Here is a 21,133-nt window from a genome sequence, read left to right as displayed (position 1 = left end):
CATTAACTCAGTGAAAGAAGCTCTTCCGTCTGCCCAAAACCTGCTGGCTTTGCAGTGCAAAGAAATGCAGACTGGCACATTGCAAGGTTCAGCCATAGTACACACCAAGGGGTTGGGAATTGTAAAACCCTTTGGATTGTTTGTACATTGCGAACATCAAGAATGTTGAAAGTGTACTGAAGTGCCTTAGAGTGGAACACTTTATATGGACAAGTTCAATTCTACTACACTTTCTGTACACTTCGTTGGAAATACTTTGCCTTCAGGTTGTCTGCCCAACATGGAGTGTATAAGGAAATATCAAAAGTATTACAGCTGTATTCAGGCACTGAACAGTGAAACATGTTGTATGGAGACAAGTTCAATTTACTACACTCTTTAATTTCCAAATCAAGATGTTTTGCAATGTATTTAAATATTTTAATTATAAATTTTAAATACTTTGGGGAACAAAACTACTGGGGTACCCATCTGGCAAGAGTCTCCCCTTCTTCGGTTCAAATAGCAACAAGGAAGGCATTTACATGGCCATTAATTGGCCTCAAAGGCCTTAATTATAATCAAGGGGGGTAGGTTGCCTGACACCTTTATGGCACCCCTACAATAAAAAAATGGGAGGTGAGCTGGCAGGTGGTGTTCAAGCTACGAATTGCACTTTACAAACCCCACCTTAAAATATTGCATTCCCAATTTCCACAGTTCTACTGGGTGCTGGAAATCCCTTTTGCAAGAAGGTGAAGTCAGTAAATAGTAACCACAAACTGGAGGTCTGATTCTTCCTGTGCTCTATAAGCCAGGGGAAATGAGTTTGATTGTGATAGCCATGTCACTGTCCCATCTTTGATGTGCCCGAATTGGAGATTCCTTGGCCTGCCTAATTCCATATCAGAACAGTTGTTGCAGTGGGACACAGGAATCATTCAGTTTTCTTTTTAGAAGCCACAGGAGAAACAAAATCAAGTGGTATATAAAAACCTGTATTAAATCCTGTTATTTGGAGGGAAGGGAAGTGATTGGCCCCAGTTCATCTAGTTCTACCACTATTGCTTACATTCTCTTGAGAGAAAGACTGTGAATTTTCCATTATCTACATTATAAAACAGAAGCTATTCACTAACATGATAAGTTAACTGCACAACCAGAGCAAACAAAAATGAACTACATTAGAGAACATACAGCTTAACTTCACCACTCAATATCCCTGCCTTCACTACCCATATTGACCTATATTGAATATTCAAAGGCATCAAAACAGCTATAAAACTCACGTTCTGTAACATTCCCGCATTGCACCACGACCAAAGGGCTGAAAGGGAAACATGTATATTTTAACTTATAGACAAACTAGTAAATTTTGTAAAACTTTATCAAAAGTATAATGAAGGTCATGTACTTATTCCTGGTGAAGCTCTCATAAGCTTTTCTTTTGCTATTAAAGTCACGAAATGAGGATTCAAATCATATGTTTCGTTGTATCCTGTACACAATTCAGTAAAAGCATGCATGCTGCAGTGATGTACGTCATGCACAGTACTGATCTAAATAGACAATAAACTAAACTATCTTTATGCTCAAATTTCAGCAAGGATAGTAGAAAGCTAAGTGGAGTATGGCAAGATCCAAAATCACCTTACATCAATCCCATGTAACGGGTGCTCAACAGATTTGGTAGTTATAGCAGGCTCAGAAGCAGGTGGTTTTCAGTAAGGTGCGTAGCATTGAGGGAAGCAAAGAGTAAAGAACCTGATCAACAGTGCATCCACTACAGTTGTTTCAAGGTATATTCCAAAGTTGAAGAAACACGATGGCAATCTACTCAAAAGAACCAACTGTTTGCAGGAGACACAGTACCACCTAGTTCTATGCAAGATGAAACAGGTGGAAAGCTGTTTTCATGTAGAACAGCAGCAGAACTAAAGATTAGGTCAATTTGTGACCTAATTAAAACTATTGGAGAATCTCTGAAGACAGTATATATGTGTGCATACTAGGCCTCGTTAATATACACATTGAGTTTCAAGACTCAGATTCGATTCCTTGGATGACTGTCTGTGTGGAGACTGCACGAGTTTCCTCCAGGGTGTTCTGGCTTCCTCCCACAGTTCAAAATGTGTAGGTCAGGTGAATTGGCCATGCTAAATTGCCCATAGTGTTAGGTGCATTAGTCTGAGGGAAATGGGTCTGGGTGGGTTACTCTTCGGAGGGTCGGTGTGAACATGTTGGGCTGAAGGGCCTGTTTCCATACTGTAGGATACTAATCTAATCTTAAAAAAACAAGGTGTGTTTTTCATTAGCATATAGAACAATGCTGTTATTTGTATTACAAATATTTTTAAATTCTGTATTTAAATAATGCCGATCACGATGTCAGGGTATTTCAAAAAGTAACTGAGGGTAAATTGAGTACTTTTGAAATGCAGTCACCATTATCATTTTGGGAAGCATGACTGTGAACAGCTAGGCCCCACAATGATGCAACATTGGCCAGGGCACCAGAGGAAACTCCCTTGCTCTTTTTTATATGGTGCTCTTACATCTTGTATATCTCAGACTGCACATGAGACCTTGGTTTCAAGTCTTGTCAAAAAAGGCACCACCAAAACTACAGTATTTCCTCTGCATTGACATTCCAACAATGTAGCAGTCCCTCATTGGTTTTACCCTTTGTGTGCAATTCTTTTAAAAATAGTGAGCCTTAAATATATAGCCTTCTGATACAGGCATGAGAATACTACCACTGGGTAAAGATTTATCAAAGAAACAATGTCCCATTTAGACAGGTTGCTTTTCAGGGCACGGAGGTGCATACTCTTTCTTCTTCAATGCTAATTAGGTTCAAGAATAGGAAAATAACTCCTGCAGAGTAAACCTTCTACAACCAGCTGAGAACTGGCAATGACCTGGGACCATGCTCCTTGGCTACTTTCTGTTTGGATTAACAGTACCATATGTAGATAAAACAGACAAGATACTTAACAGCAAGATCTGAAACAGCTGCTATATGAAATAGTATAAAAATGTTAATATTTTACAACAATAGTAGTATTACCTGTTTTGCCATTTTCACGAATACTTTATCTTCGACCCATTTTCCTGAAATAGCATTGTATCTATTAACACAGAAAATCAAGAGAGATAAATTAATGAATTCTGAATAATTTCTCCACACCAACTTGTTCTCTCACTTTCTACACAACCACACACTCCATCACACTGGGGTGGACATCACCAGGCTATTAATGGCCAGGAAAGGGCAACAGGGAGATTGGAAACTCTTTTTTTGAAGGTTATTTCCTCTTCAAGTCATCAAGTGAATTAAGCTCATCCGACCAGGATCAGCAAACATAAAAAATAAAATGTATGTTTATGTAGCGTCTTTTAGGGTCTCTTGAAGTTCAGTCTCCCTGCAATGTAGGAAAGCCAAGTCAAACATTCAGACTATCTGGTTAGCTGTAAAGTTCAACAACTAGAACTTCTAGATTACCTAAAGTGGCTCTAAAAAAAGAATCTAATCATTACAGCCTTTTACAAAACCTTTTCTCTGGCACTCAGGTTTCAGAAATTACCGTACGTGGATCCCATATTTCCAACATTAATGATTTGCTCACACAATCTAATATCGCCTTCTATGACAATCTAACAAAATTTAGTCAGTTGTAAAGTATAATGAATGCTCTATGAATAATCAGCTTGCTTGTTCAGCTGACTGCTCTATACCCAAACTGACATTCTCAGAAGAACCAGCAATTGACATCAACTTATGGAATGTTACTCTTGTATAATTTTTCTGAAAGGGAAACCCAGTAAACTGGCCCTTGAAGAGTTTCCTGGCCAGGTGGTGGAATGCCAAATCAGTCAACAACCTCTGAAACTAGATTCCTACCAGCCAAGCCACATTGTACAAAATGCTTTCCCACACCATAATATCAACAGATGTCTACAGGAATGGTCTGAAACAAGGTAACAAACATTGCTTGGAGGCACAGTTAGATGTCGTTAATAGGCAGATAGCTGGCATCAAGGGTGCATGCCAGCACTGATCAGGAAAAGACATGAGAAAATAAAAGAGTGCCGCAAACAATGTGACAATAAGCCATCCAGATCGGAGGCTCCCAGTAATGAACAGTAACTATCACTATTAAGTTAAATGATCTCAGTTTTAGCCTGATTCAGAATTCTACAATTGGCCTGAGCATTTATAGTCAGAGAGATGTACAGCATGGAAACTGACCCTTTGGTCCAACTCGTCCATGCCGACCAGATATCCCAACCCAATCTGGTCCCACCTGCCAGCACCCGGCCCGTATCCCTCCAAACCCTTCATATTCATATACTCATCCAAATGCCTCTTAAATGTTGCAATTGTTCCAGCCTCCACCACTCCCTCTGGCAGCTCATTCCATACACGTACCACCCTGTGTGTGTAAAAGTTGCCCCGTAGGTCTCTTTTTGTTTTATCTTCCCCATCTTACCCTAAATCTATGCACTCCAGTTCCGGACTCCCCCATCTCAGGGAAAAGATCTTGTCTGTTTATTCTATCCATGCTCCTCATGATTTTATAAACCTTTATAAAATCACCCCTCAGCCTCAGCCTCAGCCTCCAACACGCCAGGGACAACAGCCCAAGCCTGTTCAGCCTCTCCCTATAGCTCAAATCGACCAACCCTGGCAACACCTTTGTAAATCTTTCCTGAATCCTTTCAAGTTTCACAATATCCTTCCAATAGGAAGGAGACCAGAATTGCACACAATATTCCAACAGTGGCCTAACCAATGTCCTGTTCAACAGCAACATGACCTCCCAACTCCTGTACTCAGTACTCTGACCAATAAAGGAAAGCATACCAAACACCTTCTTCACGATCCTATCTACCTGCGACTCCACTTTCAGGAGCTATGAAACTGCACTCCAAGGTCTCTCTGTTCAGCAACACTCCCTAGGGCCTTACCATTAAGTGTATAAGTCCTGCTAAGATTTGCTTTCCCAAAATGCAGCACCTCACATTTATCGAAATTCCATCTGCCACTTCTCAGCCCATTGGCCCATCTGATCAAGATCCCGTTATACTCGGAGGTAACCTTCTTCGCTGTCCACTACACCTCCCATATTGGTGTCATCTGCAAACTGACTAAGTATACCTCTTATGCTCACATCCAAATCATTTATATAAATGAAGATAAGTAGTAGACCTAGCACCAATCCTTGTGGCACTCCACTGGTCACAGGCCTCCAGTCTGAAAAACAACCGTCCACCACTACCCTCTGTCTTCTACCTTGCAGTCAGTTTTGTATCCAAATGGCCACTTCTCCCTGTATTCCATGAGACCTAACCTTGCTAATTAGTCTCCCATAGGGAACCTTGTTGTACACCTTACTGATGTCTATATAGATAACTTCCAACACTCTGCCCTCATCAATCATCTTTGTTACTTCTTCAAAAAACTCAGTCAAGTTTGTGAGACATGATTTCCCATGCACAAAGCCATGCTGACTATCCCTAATCAGTCCTTGCCTTTCCAAATACATGTACATCCTGTCCCTCAGGATTCCTTCCAACAACTTGCCCACCACTGACGTCAGGCTCACTGGTCTATAGTTCCCTGGCTTGTCCTTACCACTTTTCTTAAATAGTGGCACCACATTAGCCAACCTCCAGTCTTCTGGCACCCCACCTGTGACTATCGATGATACAAATATCTCAGGAAGGGGCCAACAATCACTTCCTTATCTTCCCACAGAATTCTAGGGTACACCTGATCAGATAACACCTTTACCAGACCAGCCAGGGTTCCTCATACTGATTGAAACTCAGTGACCTTGGTGGAAAGGGCATGTGGGTCAGATGTCCAGGAAGAAAGATAAGGCTTTGTTGTGATGACCTTAAGTCATTAGACATTTATTCTCCAACTGCAGACATATGGTCACTTGGGTATGATAGTGGAGAAAATAATGTTATAGAATTCAAGTGAGGAAGAGACCAGGGAGTTTGTCATTTCCAATAAAAGGGTACTCCCCACTTTCACTGGGATAAAAAAAAAGGCCCCCACATTATACAAAGACTATATTTTTAGCCTTGAAAAGTAACAGCTGCAACAAGAAGAAGCAGTTACCAAAAGAAGGTTCAATACCCTATGGCATGATATTCTGCTAGAACAGCTTGTTGTTAAATACTGTGTCGAATTTTAACCACTGCTCAAGAGCTATGTAACACATCCTATGAATGCCATGATGTAGAGGTGCCAGTGTTGGCCTGGGATGGACAAAGTTAAAAATCACAATGCCAGTTTATAGTCCAACAGGTTTGTTTGGAAGTACAATAGAAGATTTGTGTTTGTAGATACATTTTATTTTGTTCAAAAGGCACAACTTGTAGGCAGTTAATCTATGTGACATTTTATAAATTCCTACTTTGGACATAGAACTAGTCTAACTCAAGGTTGGGATACAGACTGACTCTAACCTCACTGTCTGAACTGAGATGCTTCTTTTTTATAAAACCTTAAGTTATATTGAGTCTGTGACTTGAAAGTAGTTCTGGGATTTACATATTAATCAATTGAAACCTGTATCCCCAGTCTAAGTGATTAAAGAGTCAACAGTAATCTAGGTTTGTTCAATACACTACATCAGTTGTATGACACTTGGATCTTTTACTATAAATTCTGTGTCCTATGACCTTGCCCCACTAGCTACTTGACGAAGGAACAAGGATCTGAAAGCTTCTACTTCCAAATAAACCTGTTGGATGATAACCTGGTGTTGTGCAATTTTTAACATCATATGAACAAAAAGTGAGAATAGTGAGGTTGCCTCTTGGACAATCAGATCTCCAGATTATTATTTTCCCACAAAGTTGTAGTATTGTACTCGCACTTTCAATAAGAACTGATGCGTCTATTTTTGGCCTATGGTTAGAAAAATGTATGAATCTGGATAGCAGCTGCACACTTTAGTCTGCTCTGTGATGCTCTGCAGCAACAATGTGCTGATAAGAACATAAAGGAATTAGTAGATGCTTTAAATTATATAGGTGGGGAGGTGTTTTATATGTTGACATTCATACATGATTGTTCATTCCCAGTGGATTTCCCATGAACTGCAGAGTTGCAAGTTTGACCAAATGGCTGAAAGCCAAGTATAATAATAAATCTAGGTTACATTGCATTGCTGTAGTCAGCTAGTGTTACTGTTTCTGCTTACAGTGTTGCTATTTAAAGGTTGTCCTCTGACATACTGGAGCTTTCAGCAATGCTTTAAGGCATGAAAAATATTCAAGTAAGTTTTAAAACAGAAGAAAATCAATTAAATTACTAAAAATGAAATAAATCATGTGGCTGAGGTTCTTTTATACTGCTATAAAAAGTAGTTAATTTCTAGTGGAAGATTAGATGTTTCCTTAAAATATCTGGACAGGAGACAGAGCAGATTTACTAGATAAGTGCATGGCGAGAGGTGACAGAGTAGATTTTGACAGCATAGATGTGAAGTCAGTAATCATAGGGTACAGATTTAAACTAATTTACTTTTTTGGAGCAAGTGGAGGGGCAGAGAGAGAGAGAGAGACAGAGAGAGAGTGTGAGAGAGTGAGTGAGAGTGTGTGTGAGAGAGTGAGTGAGAGAGTGTGTGTGTGTGAGAGAGAGAGTGAGTGAGAGAGTGTGTGAGAGAGAGAGAGAGAGAGAGAGAGAGAGAGAGAGAGAGAGAAAAAAAAAAAGAGAGAGAGAGAGAGAGAGAAAGAGAGAGAGAGAGAAAAAGAGAGAGAGAGAGAAAAAAGAGAGAGAGAGAGAGAGAGAGAGAGAGAGAGAGAGAGAGAGAGAGAGAGAGAGAGAAAGAAAGCATAAAAGGCAAACAATGGATTGAATTAAATATATTTTAATACAATGAGTTGGTTTTGAGTACACTGTCTGAAAGGGCAATGTAACCAGAGCCAGTAGTTACTGGCTAAAGAGAATCAGATTATTTCTGGAAAAGCAAAAATTAAACTGCATGTTTAATGGGAAAGAATAGGGTGAATGGGTATATTTGCACAGTTGGTATTGGCAGGATGGGCTAAACATATACCTTTTACACTATGATTTTATGATGTCTGTGATCCATCTTAGTGTACAGTTTCCACAGGCACTGGTACTTTAACGCAAATGTGCACTTTTCATGCAATATCCTAGACAGTAAGCTGCTGGCCTACTGACAAAGTGGACATCACATTTTAGTTGAATTTTGGGCTTATCCATCTCACTTTTCAGCAGAGGTCACGAGATAGTATTATGACCAAAATGGGAGGAGTGTACTTACTTTCTCTCATCCCACTTCACCGTAAATTGAATTGTGTTCCCTTTCCCCCCCCAAAACATGGCCAATCGTATGCTTTCTCCATATTAGACTCAAGTAAACAGATCCAACAAGGTTTCTTTTACAAACGCAATGTTTTTGGTTGATTATAAAACAAAACTGGTTAATATGTAATATGAAAAAACAAATGTTTGTATTGCTAAACAACTCAAAATATGTACATACATGCACAGTAAAGGGAAAAAAACTATTTCTCTCCTCAGAGATTAACTTTTATAAGAAAAATACACATTTATGCCTAACAAGTCTCAGTCCTTGAAATCAAAAGGGCCAAGGTTTGAGATGTTCAGACGGATGTTAGTCTGACGTTCTGTATATACAGACATGTGTCAAACATTGGCAATTATCTGTGGGATACTGGCACTTGTAACCTGCTCAGTCAACACTATCATAACGTCTCCTGGTTACTCTTCATGAGGACATTCAAGTTTCACAATGAATTCACCACAGAAGGTGCTTCTACAATAGGAGACAGGAGCTGAGTAACATCCTCTTTAGCAGGCTCCCCACCCACAACTCAAAATCCAGAACAATCTTCAAGATTTCAAAGCACTGTATAAACAGAACAGCCTTAAAAACACATGGTAGAACAGCCAAGTGTTTGCCCTTAAGTGAGATTAAGCAACTAAGATCAGCAATTATCTGAAATCCTGTGGTTTCCAAAAAAACTCCTTTTTTAAAAAGAATCCACTATCTTGTCATTGGCCACTTCAAAACAAAATAATCCATGAATCTCCAAAATTCTTCAAACTCTATTCTACAAAAAAACTTAAATTTGAAACGAACACATCAATAGCGTAAGAAAATCCTGCCTGATGTCTTCTCTCCCTAGCTATGACACTATGGACAACAGTAGTATCCCAAATGCTGGCCCAATAAAGGATATTACTATCTCAGCACACAAACACATCTTCCCAAACCCTATGAATTTGCACTACATAAAGTGAGTTTCCTTATCCAGCCATGAGTAGGTTGTGAAATACTTGTGTATAATCATGAATTGATAGTCTTTCCAGCCCTCAAATAAGTCGTGCATTAGGTCTATGTAATGCTTGTTTCTGGAAGAAAGCTAGTTGAAGGAAAACACTTCCCAAGTTGGGGTGACTTCAAGTAATGTCAGGAGGGAGGCTAATGATCTCAAACAGTATCACATTATTATTCCCTCTCCATTTAAAACAGTACCAGGTTCAAGGAAGAACATAAAATTGCCCTTTAAACAAGAAAATTCTTCATTGTTTTGCTTTATTTCAATTAGCAGATGAGATATGCCATAGGTATCAGCACAGTGCATTTATGGTCTGGCACATTAAATGGTAGTTCATGAACAAAAACACCAGCAAACCTCAAAATTCTCAGCCTCAATAGATGCTAACTCATTTCTCAATGCCATGTACTTTGCATTAAATTCTGTTCAATAGGTTCATACAGCATAATTTTCTTGACATTTAGGCACGTATTTCAGACACAAAAATAAAAAGGTGGAACTAAAGCATCAAGAAATATAGACCTGTAACGAGTTGCTGATTCAGTCTCAATTTCTTCCAGGTGGAATTCTGCCCAAGGATCAGGTATGTGTTTGGCTTTTTCAAATGCATGCTTCCAGGCAGCCTGGAAAACAGATGAAACAGATCTAGTACCAACTAAGCGTTTAAAATGTACATAGGCTTTCTGACTAGACCACTTTTATATTTGTATAAGTTGGTTTATACCATAGCTAAAGATACGAACACGAGAAATAGGAGGAGTAGACCATTTAGCCTGCTCTGGCATTCAATGTGATCATGATCAATTTTGGACTTCAAATTCTGATATTGGCGGATTTCGAGTGACCAAAAATCTGTTTACCGCAGCCTTAAACGTACGCAATGGTGGAATATCTACAAGAGTCTAGGGTAGGGAATTCCAAAGATTCATAACCCTGTGAAGCACGTTCTTCTCATCTCAGTCCGAAATGACCTGCTTCTATCAAACATCTTCAGATTCTCGTATGCCCTAACGAGATTGCTTCTCATTCTTCTAAACTGTAGAGAAAATAGGTCCAATCTCCTCAGCTTATCATAGGGCACTCCTTCAGGACAGGGATGCATTTAATGAACCTTCACTGTACTACCTCGTCCGCAAGTATACCCTTTCTTAAATGTGCATTCCAAATAATACTTCAGATAGGCTCTCATTAAAAACCTGTAGGTGGACTTCATTATTCCTGTATTCCAATCCCTTGCAAGAAGATCAACATGCAATTTGCCTCCCTAATTACTTGCTGTACCTGCATGCTACCTTTCAGTTCCTTATACAATTGCACCCAAATCTTTTTAAACATCACTTATAATTTTCTCATTTCTTCTAAGTAGATTCCACTTTTCCATTCTTATGACCAAAGTGAATAACTTCATACTTTCTTACATTATAATCAATTTGTTGCTCTGCTGCCCATTCACCTAATCTGTTAACATCTCTTTATGTCCTCCTTGCCAGCTAACACTTGGGAAAATCAGATCAGAGTGATGTGTTCCTCCTCCCAACTTACAAGCAGCAGCTGGGATGTGAGGATCCTTCTCAAACGGAAGTACAACGCTGGTCCAAACTTGTAGAAGACCATCTCTGGCACTGCTTGGAATCGGTGGATTGCACCATACACACGTACTCGGAGGAAAGCCTACATGAGTACTCCACTGTCACGGACTTCATTACCAAATGTGGGGAGGACTGCATGCCAAACAAGTCAGAGCGTTCCCTAACCGTAAACCTTGCAAGAACCTGGAAATCCGCTCCCCACTGAAGGCCAGACGTGCAGCATCTATGTCGCACATCCCACACGAATACAAGAAATCCAAGTATGACCTCTGCAAAGCCATCAGGAATGCCAAAAGACAGTACCGGACCAGGTTAGAGGCCCATACCCACCAAACAAACTCTGGCTGCCTTTGGCAAGGCCTAAACATTACAACATACAAAATGAAGCGTGGCAAGATAGCGGACAAAGACACATTCCCTCCATGACACACTCAATGCTTTCTATGCTCGGTTCGAGCAGAATGCCATACCAGTGGCACAGTGACGCTTGCCCCCAACAGCCTTGGATACACCTGTTCCCTCGGTCAGACGTCAGATCTTCCTGACAGTCAACCCAAGGAAAGCAACAGGTCCAGGTGGTGTTCCTGCTCAAGCACTCAGATCCTGCCCGGACCAACTGGCAGAAGTATTTACCAACATCTTCAACCACTCCCTGCTACAAGCCATAGTTCACACCTGCTCTAAGAAGACCACAGTCATCCCAGTACCTGACAAAGCACATACAATGTGTCTTAACGACTACCACCCAGTGGCTCTGACCTCAATAAGCGCTTCAAGATGCTGGTCACAGCCCACATGAACTCCAGTCTCCCAGATTGCCACAACCCCCTACAAATTGCCTACCAGAACAACAGGCTCACAGGCAGATGCCATATCCTTAGAACTGCACTCATCCCTGTAGCATCTGGACAACAAGGACACCTACATCACACTCCTGATCACTGACCACAACTCCACCTTCAACACCGTTATCCTCTCCAGACTGATCTCAAAACTCCATGACCTTGCTCTCAGCTCCATCCTCTTCAAATGGATCCTCAGCATTCTGCCCCACAGATCGCAATGAAGATAGGTAACTACACCCCCTCCACAATAACAGAACACTGCATTTCCCCCCCCCCCCCCAAGGATGTGTCCTCAGCCCCCTACTATACTACCTGAACACCCACAACCTTGTTGTCAAATTCCAAACAAACACCATCTGTAAGTTCGCTGACAACATCTAACGAGTCAAAATACAGAAGGGAGAAACAAGGCTTGAAGTGATGCAATGAGGACAACCTCTCAATGTTGGCAAAACTAAAAGAACTGATCAGTGACTTCAGAAAGAAAGGAGGAGAACACCTCATCTACATCAATATAACGGAGGTCGAAACAGTGAGGGTATCAACTTCCTAGGAGTGACGATAACTGACAACCTGTTCTGGTCTTCTCATGTAGTTGCAATGGTCAATAAGGCATAACAATGACTCTTTTTCCTCAGGCGGTTCAGGAAAGTTGGCATGTCCATAAGGACACTCATCAACTTCTACAGATCACAACTGAAAGCATACTGTCTGGGTGCATGACGTCCTGGTATAGCAACTGTTCTGCCCAGGATCGTAGGAAACTACACAGAGGGTGGTGTGCACAATCCAGGACATCACAGGAACCAGCCTTCCATCCATGGACTCCATTTACATGGCCTGCTGCTGCGGAAAGGCTCCCCATCAAAGATCCTTCACACCCTAGTAACAATCTCCCTCAACTTCTTCCATCAGGCAGAAGACACTGAAGCTTGAACACACGTACCAATAGGTTCAGGAACAGCTTCTTCCCAGCTGTTATTACACTAATGAATGGACTGTCTAGCCTCAAATAATGCTGATCTTGCTAATATTGATCTGCGCAATGTTAACTGTACACCTCCATCTAAAATCTTTTGTTCTGTGCATCCTAGCTTACTATGAACGGCCTGTACTACTCATAAACAAAGATTTTCACTGCACTCTGGGATACATGACAATAAATAAATAAATTCAAACTACTTATCTGCAAACTTAGATACTTCATCCAGTTCATTAATGCATATAGTAAATCGCTGAGGTTACCAGGTCTGGTCCTTGTGGCACTCCATTATTCACTCTGCCAACTCGAAAATGTCCCATTTATGCCACTTTTTGTCTCCTGTCTGCTGACCAATCTTTCATCCATATTACCCTCTACTGCATATGCACTTATTTGTCTCTTAATCTTCTGTGTGGTACCTTACTGAAAACCTTTTGGAAATCATGTATACTACATCTGCTAGCTCCCCATTTTCTACATAACTAGTTACATCCTCAAGAACTCTAATAAATATGTTCAATAAGATTTCTTTTTAGTAAAAGCATCCTGAAATGCTCTAATCATATTATGCTTTTCTAAGTGGTGGTTAAGCAACCCAGCCTCTTGTTTCAAAAGGTATGCGATCACTTGGTACAAGAACCCCTTTTAAAAAGAGGACATGGATTTAAAGAACAAATGGACTTTTGTGAACATTCACAGCCATATATTTATAATTGTCCGATCATGCTCCTTTTTATGTTCTGGTAAACTCACACATCATTTACTCACAAAATTGAAATGAAACATGAAATTTAACTATTTTCTCAACTTCTATTTTAAATTTACAAGGAAAATATTATTTCAGCTTCCTCCAAACTGAAATTCAGAACTCCTATTAGAATGCACAATATTAATTAAAATAGTAAAGTATCTGGATAGCTGTTTCACCCACCAATTTTCACAGCTGTGCTTCATGAGCAAGGCGAAACTCTAAACGCTTGTTAAAAGAATCTAGATAACGATGCCATTAAAGGAATAGTATAACAGCTGTGGATTCAGTTGCCATATTTTTATAGACAGGGCAGAAGGAACATATGCCCAGTCATAAAAATAAGTACAACTGAGAAGTGAATAATCTAATAGAACCCATTTACACTTTAGTTAAAAAAAACCCTACCAAACGCAGAATTAAGAAGTGTCAACAGAACCACAAACTATCCTTTCCAAACTCAGTTCACTGAACGCAACAGGTTGAAGCTTCTGGTTCATTTTTTTTTATTAGATTCCCCACAGTATGGAAACAGGCCCTTTGGCCCAACAAGTCCACACTGACCCTCACCCTACCCTATATTTACCACTGACTAATGCACCTAACACTATGGGCAATTTAGCATGGTCAATTCACCTGACCTGCACATCTTTGGATTGTGGGAGGAAACTGGAATGTAATCTGCAATCATTACACTGTAATGTAATCTGTAATCTGGAGTACCCGGAGGAAACCCACACAGACACGGGGAGAATGTGCAAACTCCACACAGACAGTTGCCCAAGATGGGAATCAAACCCAGGTCCCTGGCGCTGTGAGGCAACAGTGCTAAACACTGAGCCACTGTGCTTTCATGCAGCAAGCATTCAGGTATATGCTTATTTAGGTCCAATATTTGCTTTCTATCAATAGTTTGTCCCATGGATGATTTATCAAAAGAGACAGCTAAATAAGAGTAGAATTCTGATTACACAACAGAACTGGCTCAAAGGTAGAGGGTGGTGGAGGGTTGTTTTTCAGACTGGAGGCCTGTGACCAGTGGAGTGCCACAAGGATAGGTGCTGGGCCCTCTACTTTTTGTTATTTACATAAGAGGTACAGTTAGCAAGCATAAGAGGTACAGTTAGTAAGTTTGCAGATGACACCAAAATTGGAGGTGTAATGGACAGCAAAGAGGGTTACCTCAGATTACAACAGGATCTGGACCAGATGGGCCAATGGGCTGAGAAGAGTCAGATGGAGTTTAATTCAGATAAATGCGAGGTGCTGCATTTTGGGAAAGCAAATCTTAGCAGGACTTATATACTTAATGGTAAGGTCCTAGTGAGTGTTGCTGAACAAATAAGATCTTGGAGTGCAGGTCCATAGCTCCTTGAAAGTGGAGTTGCAGGTAGATAGGATAGTAAAGAAGGCACTTGGTATGCTTTCCTTTATTGGTCAGAGTATTGAGTACAGGAGTTGGGAGGTCATATTGCGGCTGTACAGAACATTGGTTAGGCCACTGTTGGAATATTGCGTGCAATTCTGGTCTCCTTCTTATCAGAAAGATGTTGCGAAACTTGAAAGGGTTCAGAAAAGATTTACAAGGGTGTTGCCAGGGTTGAAGGATCTGAGCTACAGGGAGAGGCTGAATATGTGGGGGCTGTTTTCCCTGGAGTGTCGGAGGCTGAGGGGTGACCTTTTGGAGGTTTATAAAAAAATTATGAGGGGCATGGAGAGGATAAATAGGCAAAGTCTTTTCCCCTGGGTCGGGGAGCCCAGAACTAGAGGGCATAGGTTTAGGGTGAGAGGGGAAAGATATAAAAGAGATGCAAGGGGCAACGTTTTCACGCAGAGGGTGGTACATGAATGGAATGATCTGCCAGAGGATGTGGTGGAGGCTCATACAATTGCAACATTTAAGAGGCATTTGGATGGGTATATGAATAGGAAGGATTTGGAGGGATATGGGCCGGGTGCTGGCAGGTGGGACTAGATTGGGTTGGGGTATCTGGTCAGCATGGACGGGTTGGACTGAAGGGTCTGTTTCCATGCTGTACATCTCTATGACTCTAAAAGGTGACCTTTTGTTGACTCTTTCTACAGTTGCTGCCTGACCTGAGTTCTTCCAGCATTTTCTTTCTGGTCACAGTATATAAACTGCAATAAACATTTAATATCATAACCACCAATAACAAAAGAGGCTAGCTTAACAAATTTCACATGTGAATACAACATCTTAAAAACAACATTTTGTAGTACATTATACGTTTAATTGAAAGGCACAACAGTATATGTTTCATATAAGTTTGCCTTGATTTTCTGAGCTGCTGCAAGTTACACTTCAGATCAACGTGACAACAAACAGTCGTGTTTTAGGCATGCTTTCAAACAACTGCTGTAAGGATCAATGTTACAATTTATAACTGCTCAGAAATCAGACTGGATTTATATTTCTTATAAAAATTGCATTGTCCAGTTAGTTTAAAAGGTTGGCCCCAATGTGTCTCCATTGCAGTGAAAAAGCCAGGTGAATACGGGAATCCTAAATCTCACTCCAGAACCCAGTACAGATATATTTCTCATTGTTTTGGCAGGATTAGGGATGAATAGGATTATGCATGCGCAATTCCCAACAGCAGCTGGTCACTAGGATTGGCTGTATTTATAGGCAAGGCTATAGTAGGTGGAGTGTTACAGTTGTAAGTGCAATGGTAAAAGAGTTGAACGTGATAAAAACAACCATGTTTATTGAGCTGAAATTCATTCCCCCAAGTAGGATATCAGTAAACAGAGTAATAATTGTTTCCATTAAATTTTAGTTGCAAGAGCCAAGAGAGAACAGCAGTCTATAAATTTCTTTGCACATCAGAGCTTCTGATGAGTATTAAATAGCCTGGTTTCTATACAAGTGCACTTTGAAATTGTCTCACAATTAAGCAGCTTTGTTTTCACTGAAACCAGGGAATGTCCTACTAAAGGAATTTACAAACTGATTTACAAAGGAATTTACAAAGCTGTATTTTCCCAGATCTCACAATTAGTTTAAAATTTAATGTTATGCTGGTATAATGTCATGGGCATAATTGTACAGATGGATCACAACAGCCTTTTAACATTTGAGAACAGATATTCTGTTTTTGGATTTTAGCACTCCTGGAGTGTGGACAATAGATCAGATAGGAGCAGGTCTGTTCTAAGTGCATTTCTTTTTGACAGCCAGGATTCCCCTTTGGAGAGCTGAGGTACCCCTGGAATACTTGGAGTAGGTTCAAAGGCTCTTTGGGATAGTGCACTGTGAAGATTGCACATAAACAAGTGGCATCCTTTTCACGTTTGGTAAAGGCAAGACACCCAAAGTAGAGTTTTTTTTAAATGCTAACTATTTCAGCATAGCTGTTCACAGAAAATCATTATAGGATTTGTTCCGCATAACTGATTTGCCAAAATATCATTTTCACAATTGGGTACCTATTGACAGACAGCTCCAACTTCTTGTTATTTCCAAAATACATTAAACACTCAGATGAAATGATTGTTTATACAAGGGATTAACTAAAGAATTTCAAGGTATTTGGATTTTTTTTAACTCAATAAGAGTGATTCTCAACAGACTGCTAACTTTTATTTCTGCCAGGATGCCTCCTGATTAATAGATAGTAAGTGTTTTGATGGGGAAACATCAGGTTTGTTGGTGGGGTTTCTGAAATGGCATTGAAAAGACAAAAAGCCATTGGAATGATTGAGAGTATGAAGGGCTGTGGAAAGTGGGTAGGCTGGCATAGGGAATGAGGCGCCAAAACGTGGCATGGAGAGCGAGGGTTGAGAGCAGAGGGAAGTCTTCAGTTTTATTCTTTATTTTTAAACTTTGGACACAGGGCTGCAGACCAAAGGCAGGCTTTGTCCAGCCTGTCTTGGGAACTAACAGCCTCAGCTTTTCATTTATTGTCATTTTAACTATATTTTGGGAGAGAAAGCAACATGATTTCATTTAAATTTCGTTTGAACACTTTCTGCTCAGATTAAACTCAAGCCTCAGGGGAAATAGTCAGCCAACTTGGTATATGCAATACCTCAATGCATAATTTAAATTCTGCCAGCATTAAAAGGAGACCATTTAAAGAAAAAAATGTGAACTTGGGGATTCTGTTGTTTTTGAAATCTATATGTAGAATATAGTTAAGCCTCAAGATCTTGAGCAGGAAACAGCGTGTGTGAATGCATACTTAGGACAGCTAAGGTTACCATGAGACATCTTTGTTTGAAAGTAAAATACTGAATTCTGTGAGGAAATGGGCTCCAACTAATACCTCAAGGAAAGCAACTGCAACTATATAAAACAAAAAAAGACTGGAAATATTTAGTAGGTGTCACTGAATCTATTGAGAGAAGTAGAGTTAACATTTCAGGTCAGTGACCCTTTGTCATGTTGGTGCATTCCACTAAGTGAAGTGTTTAAATGTGCCAAAGCATCTTTGAAAAGCCAAAGAGGAAGGAAAGTGTGCAAGAGGGTCAGATGAGCAAGCGAGTCAGATAAGTGGGCAAAGAAATAGCTTAGCTGGTGAGTGAGGTAGGTTGGGAGGGGATTAAATGTAAGTGATTTATTTGGGGGGGGGGGTGGGGGGGGGGTGGGATTCAGTTCTGTAGTTAACTAGGAGCTAGACGAGGTTTTAATCTGTCTAACATTTCCTGGGTAATTATTCAGGTAAGTACATTGGAATAGTCCAACGTTTGAGACTTTAAATCAGAACTGGAGACTTTTTTTTGGGAGGGTTCCTGGAAGCAGGGAAATTGTCATCAGAGGTTTATTGTTCCAAGCAATTCCCAGTCTGTCTGCATTTTGGGATTTCAGACAATGTCTTGAAGCACATTATCTAGGGCTCACCTGGTCTCCAACCATTGAGAGACTAGAAGATCAGGGCTACTATCTCAGGAGATAGACTGTGGGTTACATACACCCCAAGGATAGCAGCTGTTCAATAGGTATCGCACCATCACCTTCTCAAGAACAAGTTAGGGGATGGACAATAAATGCAGCCTAGCCAGCTACACCCACATCCTATGAATGAGTATATAAAATCATAAGGAGCATAGATAAGGTGAATAGCCAAAGTCTTTTCCCCAGGTTAGGGGAATCTAAAACTAGAGGGCACAGGTTTAAGGTAGCACAGAAAAATTTAAAAGAGACCAGAGGGGCAACGCTTTCATGCGAAGGTTGGTGCACATATGGAATGAACTGCCAGAGGAAGTGATGGAGGCTAGTATAACTACAACATTTAAAAGACATCTGGATGGGTACATGAATAGGAATGGTTAAGAGAGATATGGCCAAATGCTGGCAAAAATATCTGGTTGGCATGAACAAGTTGGACTGAAGGGTGTGTTTCCATGCTGTACAACTTTATGACTGAATTTCTCCAGCAATTTATGTTTAGAAGTGTTTGTTTAAAATTTCCAGCATCTGCAGTTCTTTGTTTTAGTTTAAGTAGCTATTACACCAGATCACCAAAAGGTTGATCAAAGAGAAATGTTTAGGTAATGACTTAAAGGAAAGCAAGATAAAGGAGCAAAGAAGTGAAAAGGAGAAAATGCAAATACTGAAGCCACAGCCACCTGGGGTGATATATTTTAACTGGGAATGCAAAAGCGGCCAGATTTAATCGGAATGCACTTATTTTGGGAGGGTTACAAAGCAAGAAAATTACAAGATATACAAGAGATGTAGAGATTTAAAAACCACACAAGCAGTTCTCTTAACCAAAACACACTATCAACAAAGACGGCATACTAAAACTACTGGACTTGTGCCTCACAACACACTTCACATTCAACAACCAGATATACGAACAAATCAACGGAACACCCATGGGATCACCAATCTCGGGACTCATAGCAGAGGCAGTTATGCAAAGGTTAGAACAAACAGTCCTACCACAAATTCAAACCAAACTCTGGGTCAGATATGTCGATGACACGTTTGTAATCATTAAAAATACGGAAATAGAAAAAACACACCGGATCACCAACGCCACACTCACAGGAATCCGATTCACGACAGAAGAAGAAAAGGATAGTCAACTCCCATTCTTAGACTTGATGGTACAGAGAACACCGAACGGAGAATTCACTACAAGGGTATACAGGAAAGCCACACACACAGACCAAGTCCTAAACTATGCAAGTAACCACCCCAACACACACAAACGAAGCTGCATCAGGACACTATTCAAAAGGGCCATAACACACTGCAGTACACCAGAACTGCAAAAAGAAGAAGAGGAACACCTATACAAGGTATTCGCCAAAAACGGATACCCGTGCAACTTCATCAACAGATGCCTAAGAGAAAGACCACGGAATGAGGACATACCACAACCAAAAGGACTAGCCACACTACCATACATCAGGAGCATCTTGGAACTGACAGCCAGACTACTGCGACCCCTAGGACTCATAACGGCACACAAACCAACAGCCACGCTCAGACAACAACTCACCAGAACAAAGGACCCGATACCTAACATGAGCAAAACTAATGTAGTGTACAAAATCCCATGCAAGGACTGCACAAAACACTGGACAACAGGAAGACAGCTAACAATCCGCATACATGAACATCAACTAGCCACGAAACGACACGACCAGCTATCCTTAGTAGCCACACACGCAGACAACAAGCAACATGAATTCGACTGGGACAACACTACTATCATAGGGCAAGCCAGACAGAGAACAGCCAGGGAATTCCTAGAGGCATGGCATTCATCCACAAACTCCATCAACAAACACATCGACCTGGACCCAATATACCAACCACTACAGCGGACAGCTGAAACTGACAACCGGAAGCGGCAGGGACAGACCACTATAAACACCGGAGGAAACATCAAAGAAGCGCTTCGCAGGAAGCTCCCAAGCACTGATGATGTCGCCTAGCCAGGGGACGAAACGTTTGCAACAAAAACTTCCAGCTCGGCGAACAGAACCACAACAAAACACACTTCTAAATGTCTTGAGATTTCTGCAGCTCATGCAATATTGATATCTGTACATCAATTACCTCTTTGGGATGATGAACACAGAAATTGTTAGAAGCTGACCCTACACACTATTCTTATCTCAAATAAGTCGATACACCTAAAGACGCCCCAGTATCTCAGCAGGAAGCCATGAACTTTAATAACAGAAAAAGCCATAAAGAGGGGGACTATCCCACAGATAAATGACACCTAATGAAGCCAATCATGAAATAATAGAAGTGACATCTATACATAACCATCACCCTTAAGAAACGAATCAGAGACTGATTACGCACCACCTAATCCAGAGATCTGATCGCAGGCTGCCTCAACTAGGGTTCAGGCATGCCATGGAGAGAGAGGATGGGCAGTGTCTCAAAAAGTGTTCATTAATTGGCACTAACTCCCACAGCAAAGCACACGGTAAAGAAAGATGAAGAACTAAAGACGTTGAGGAGATGCTGAGAACAGAAGAACAAAGACAGAGGTGCAAACCCACAAGTCAACTGCATCCAAAGTTGAATTGGGATACAAGAACTACAGTGATCTAATAAAGCTGCCAAACTTTATAAATGTTTTGTTATTTTATAAAATGTTTCTCCAAATTAAGGCACCATATTGGTTAAAGCACCAAAAGA

At 40.6% G+C, this 21,133-nt stretch overlaps 1 protein-coding gene and 1 long non-coding RNA gene across 5 annotated transcripts in view; one reads left to right on the top strand and one right to left on the bottom strand.

Moving 5' to 3' along the window:
• LOC148146607 (uncharacterized) overlaps positions 1 to 10,982 on the top strand; it is a 43,887-nt gene extending 32,905 nt beyond the window's left edge. Inside the window, exon 3 of the long non-coding RNA XR_015760580.1 lies at positions 10,824 to 10,982. This is a non-coding gene — a long non-coding RNA (uncharacterized LOC148146607). The remainder of the gene's footprint in view (positions 1 to 10,823) is intronic.
• Positions 1 to 21,133, bottom strand: part of eef2k (eukaryotic elongation factor 2 kinase) — a 64,408-nt gene that overhangs the window by 28,219 nt on the left and 15,056 nt on the right. For all 4 annotated transcript variants that reach the window (XM_043711408.2, XM_043711410.2, XM_043711411.2 and 1 more), the window contains 3 exons: positions 9,856 to 9,956; positions 3,050 to 3,110; positions 1,269 to 1,306 (listed from right to left, as the gene is read on the bottom strand). In XM_043711408.2, the coding sequence (XP_043567343.1) occupies positions 1,269 to 1,306; positions 3,050 to 3,110; positions 9,856 to 9,956 (200 nt within the window). The remainder of the gene's footprint in view (positions 1 to 1,268; positions 1,307 to 3,049; positions 3,111 to 9,855; positions 9,957 to 21,133) is intronic.

Source organism: Chiloscyllium plagiosum, unplaced genomic scaffold, assembly GCF_037043375.1.
Source record: "Chiloscyllium plagiosum isolate Xiang-an unplaced genomic scaffold, Cpla_swu_hap1 HiC_scaffold_20, whole genome shotgun sequence".
Lineage (NCBI taxonomy): Eukaryota > Metazoa > Chordata > Chondrichthyes > Orectolobiformes > Hemiscylliidae > Chiloscyllium > Chiloscyllium plagiosum.
The sequence above is the reverse complement of the archived record's forward strand: the minus strand, read 5'-3'. Positions and strand labels throughout refer to the sequence as shown.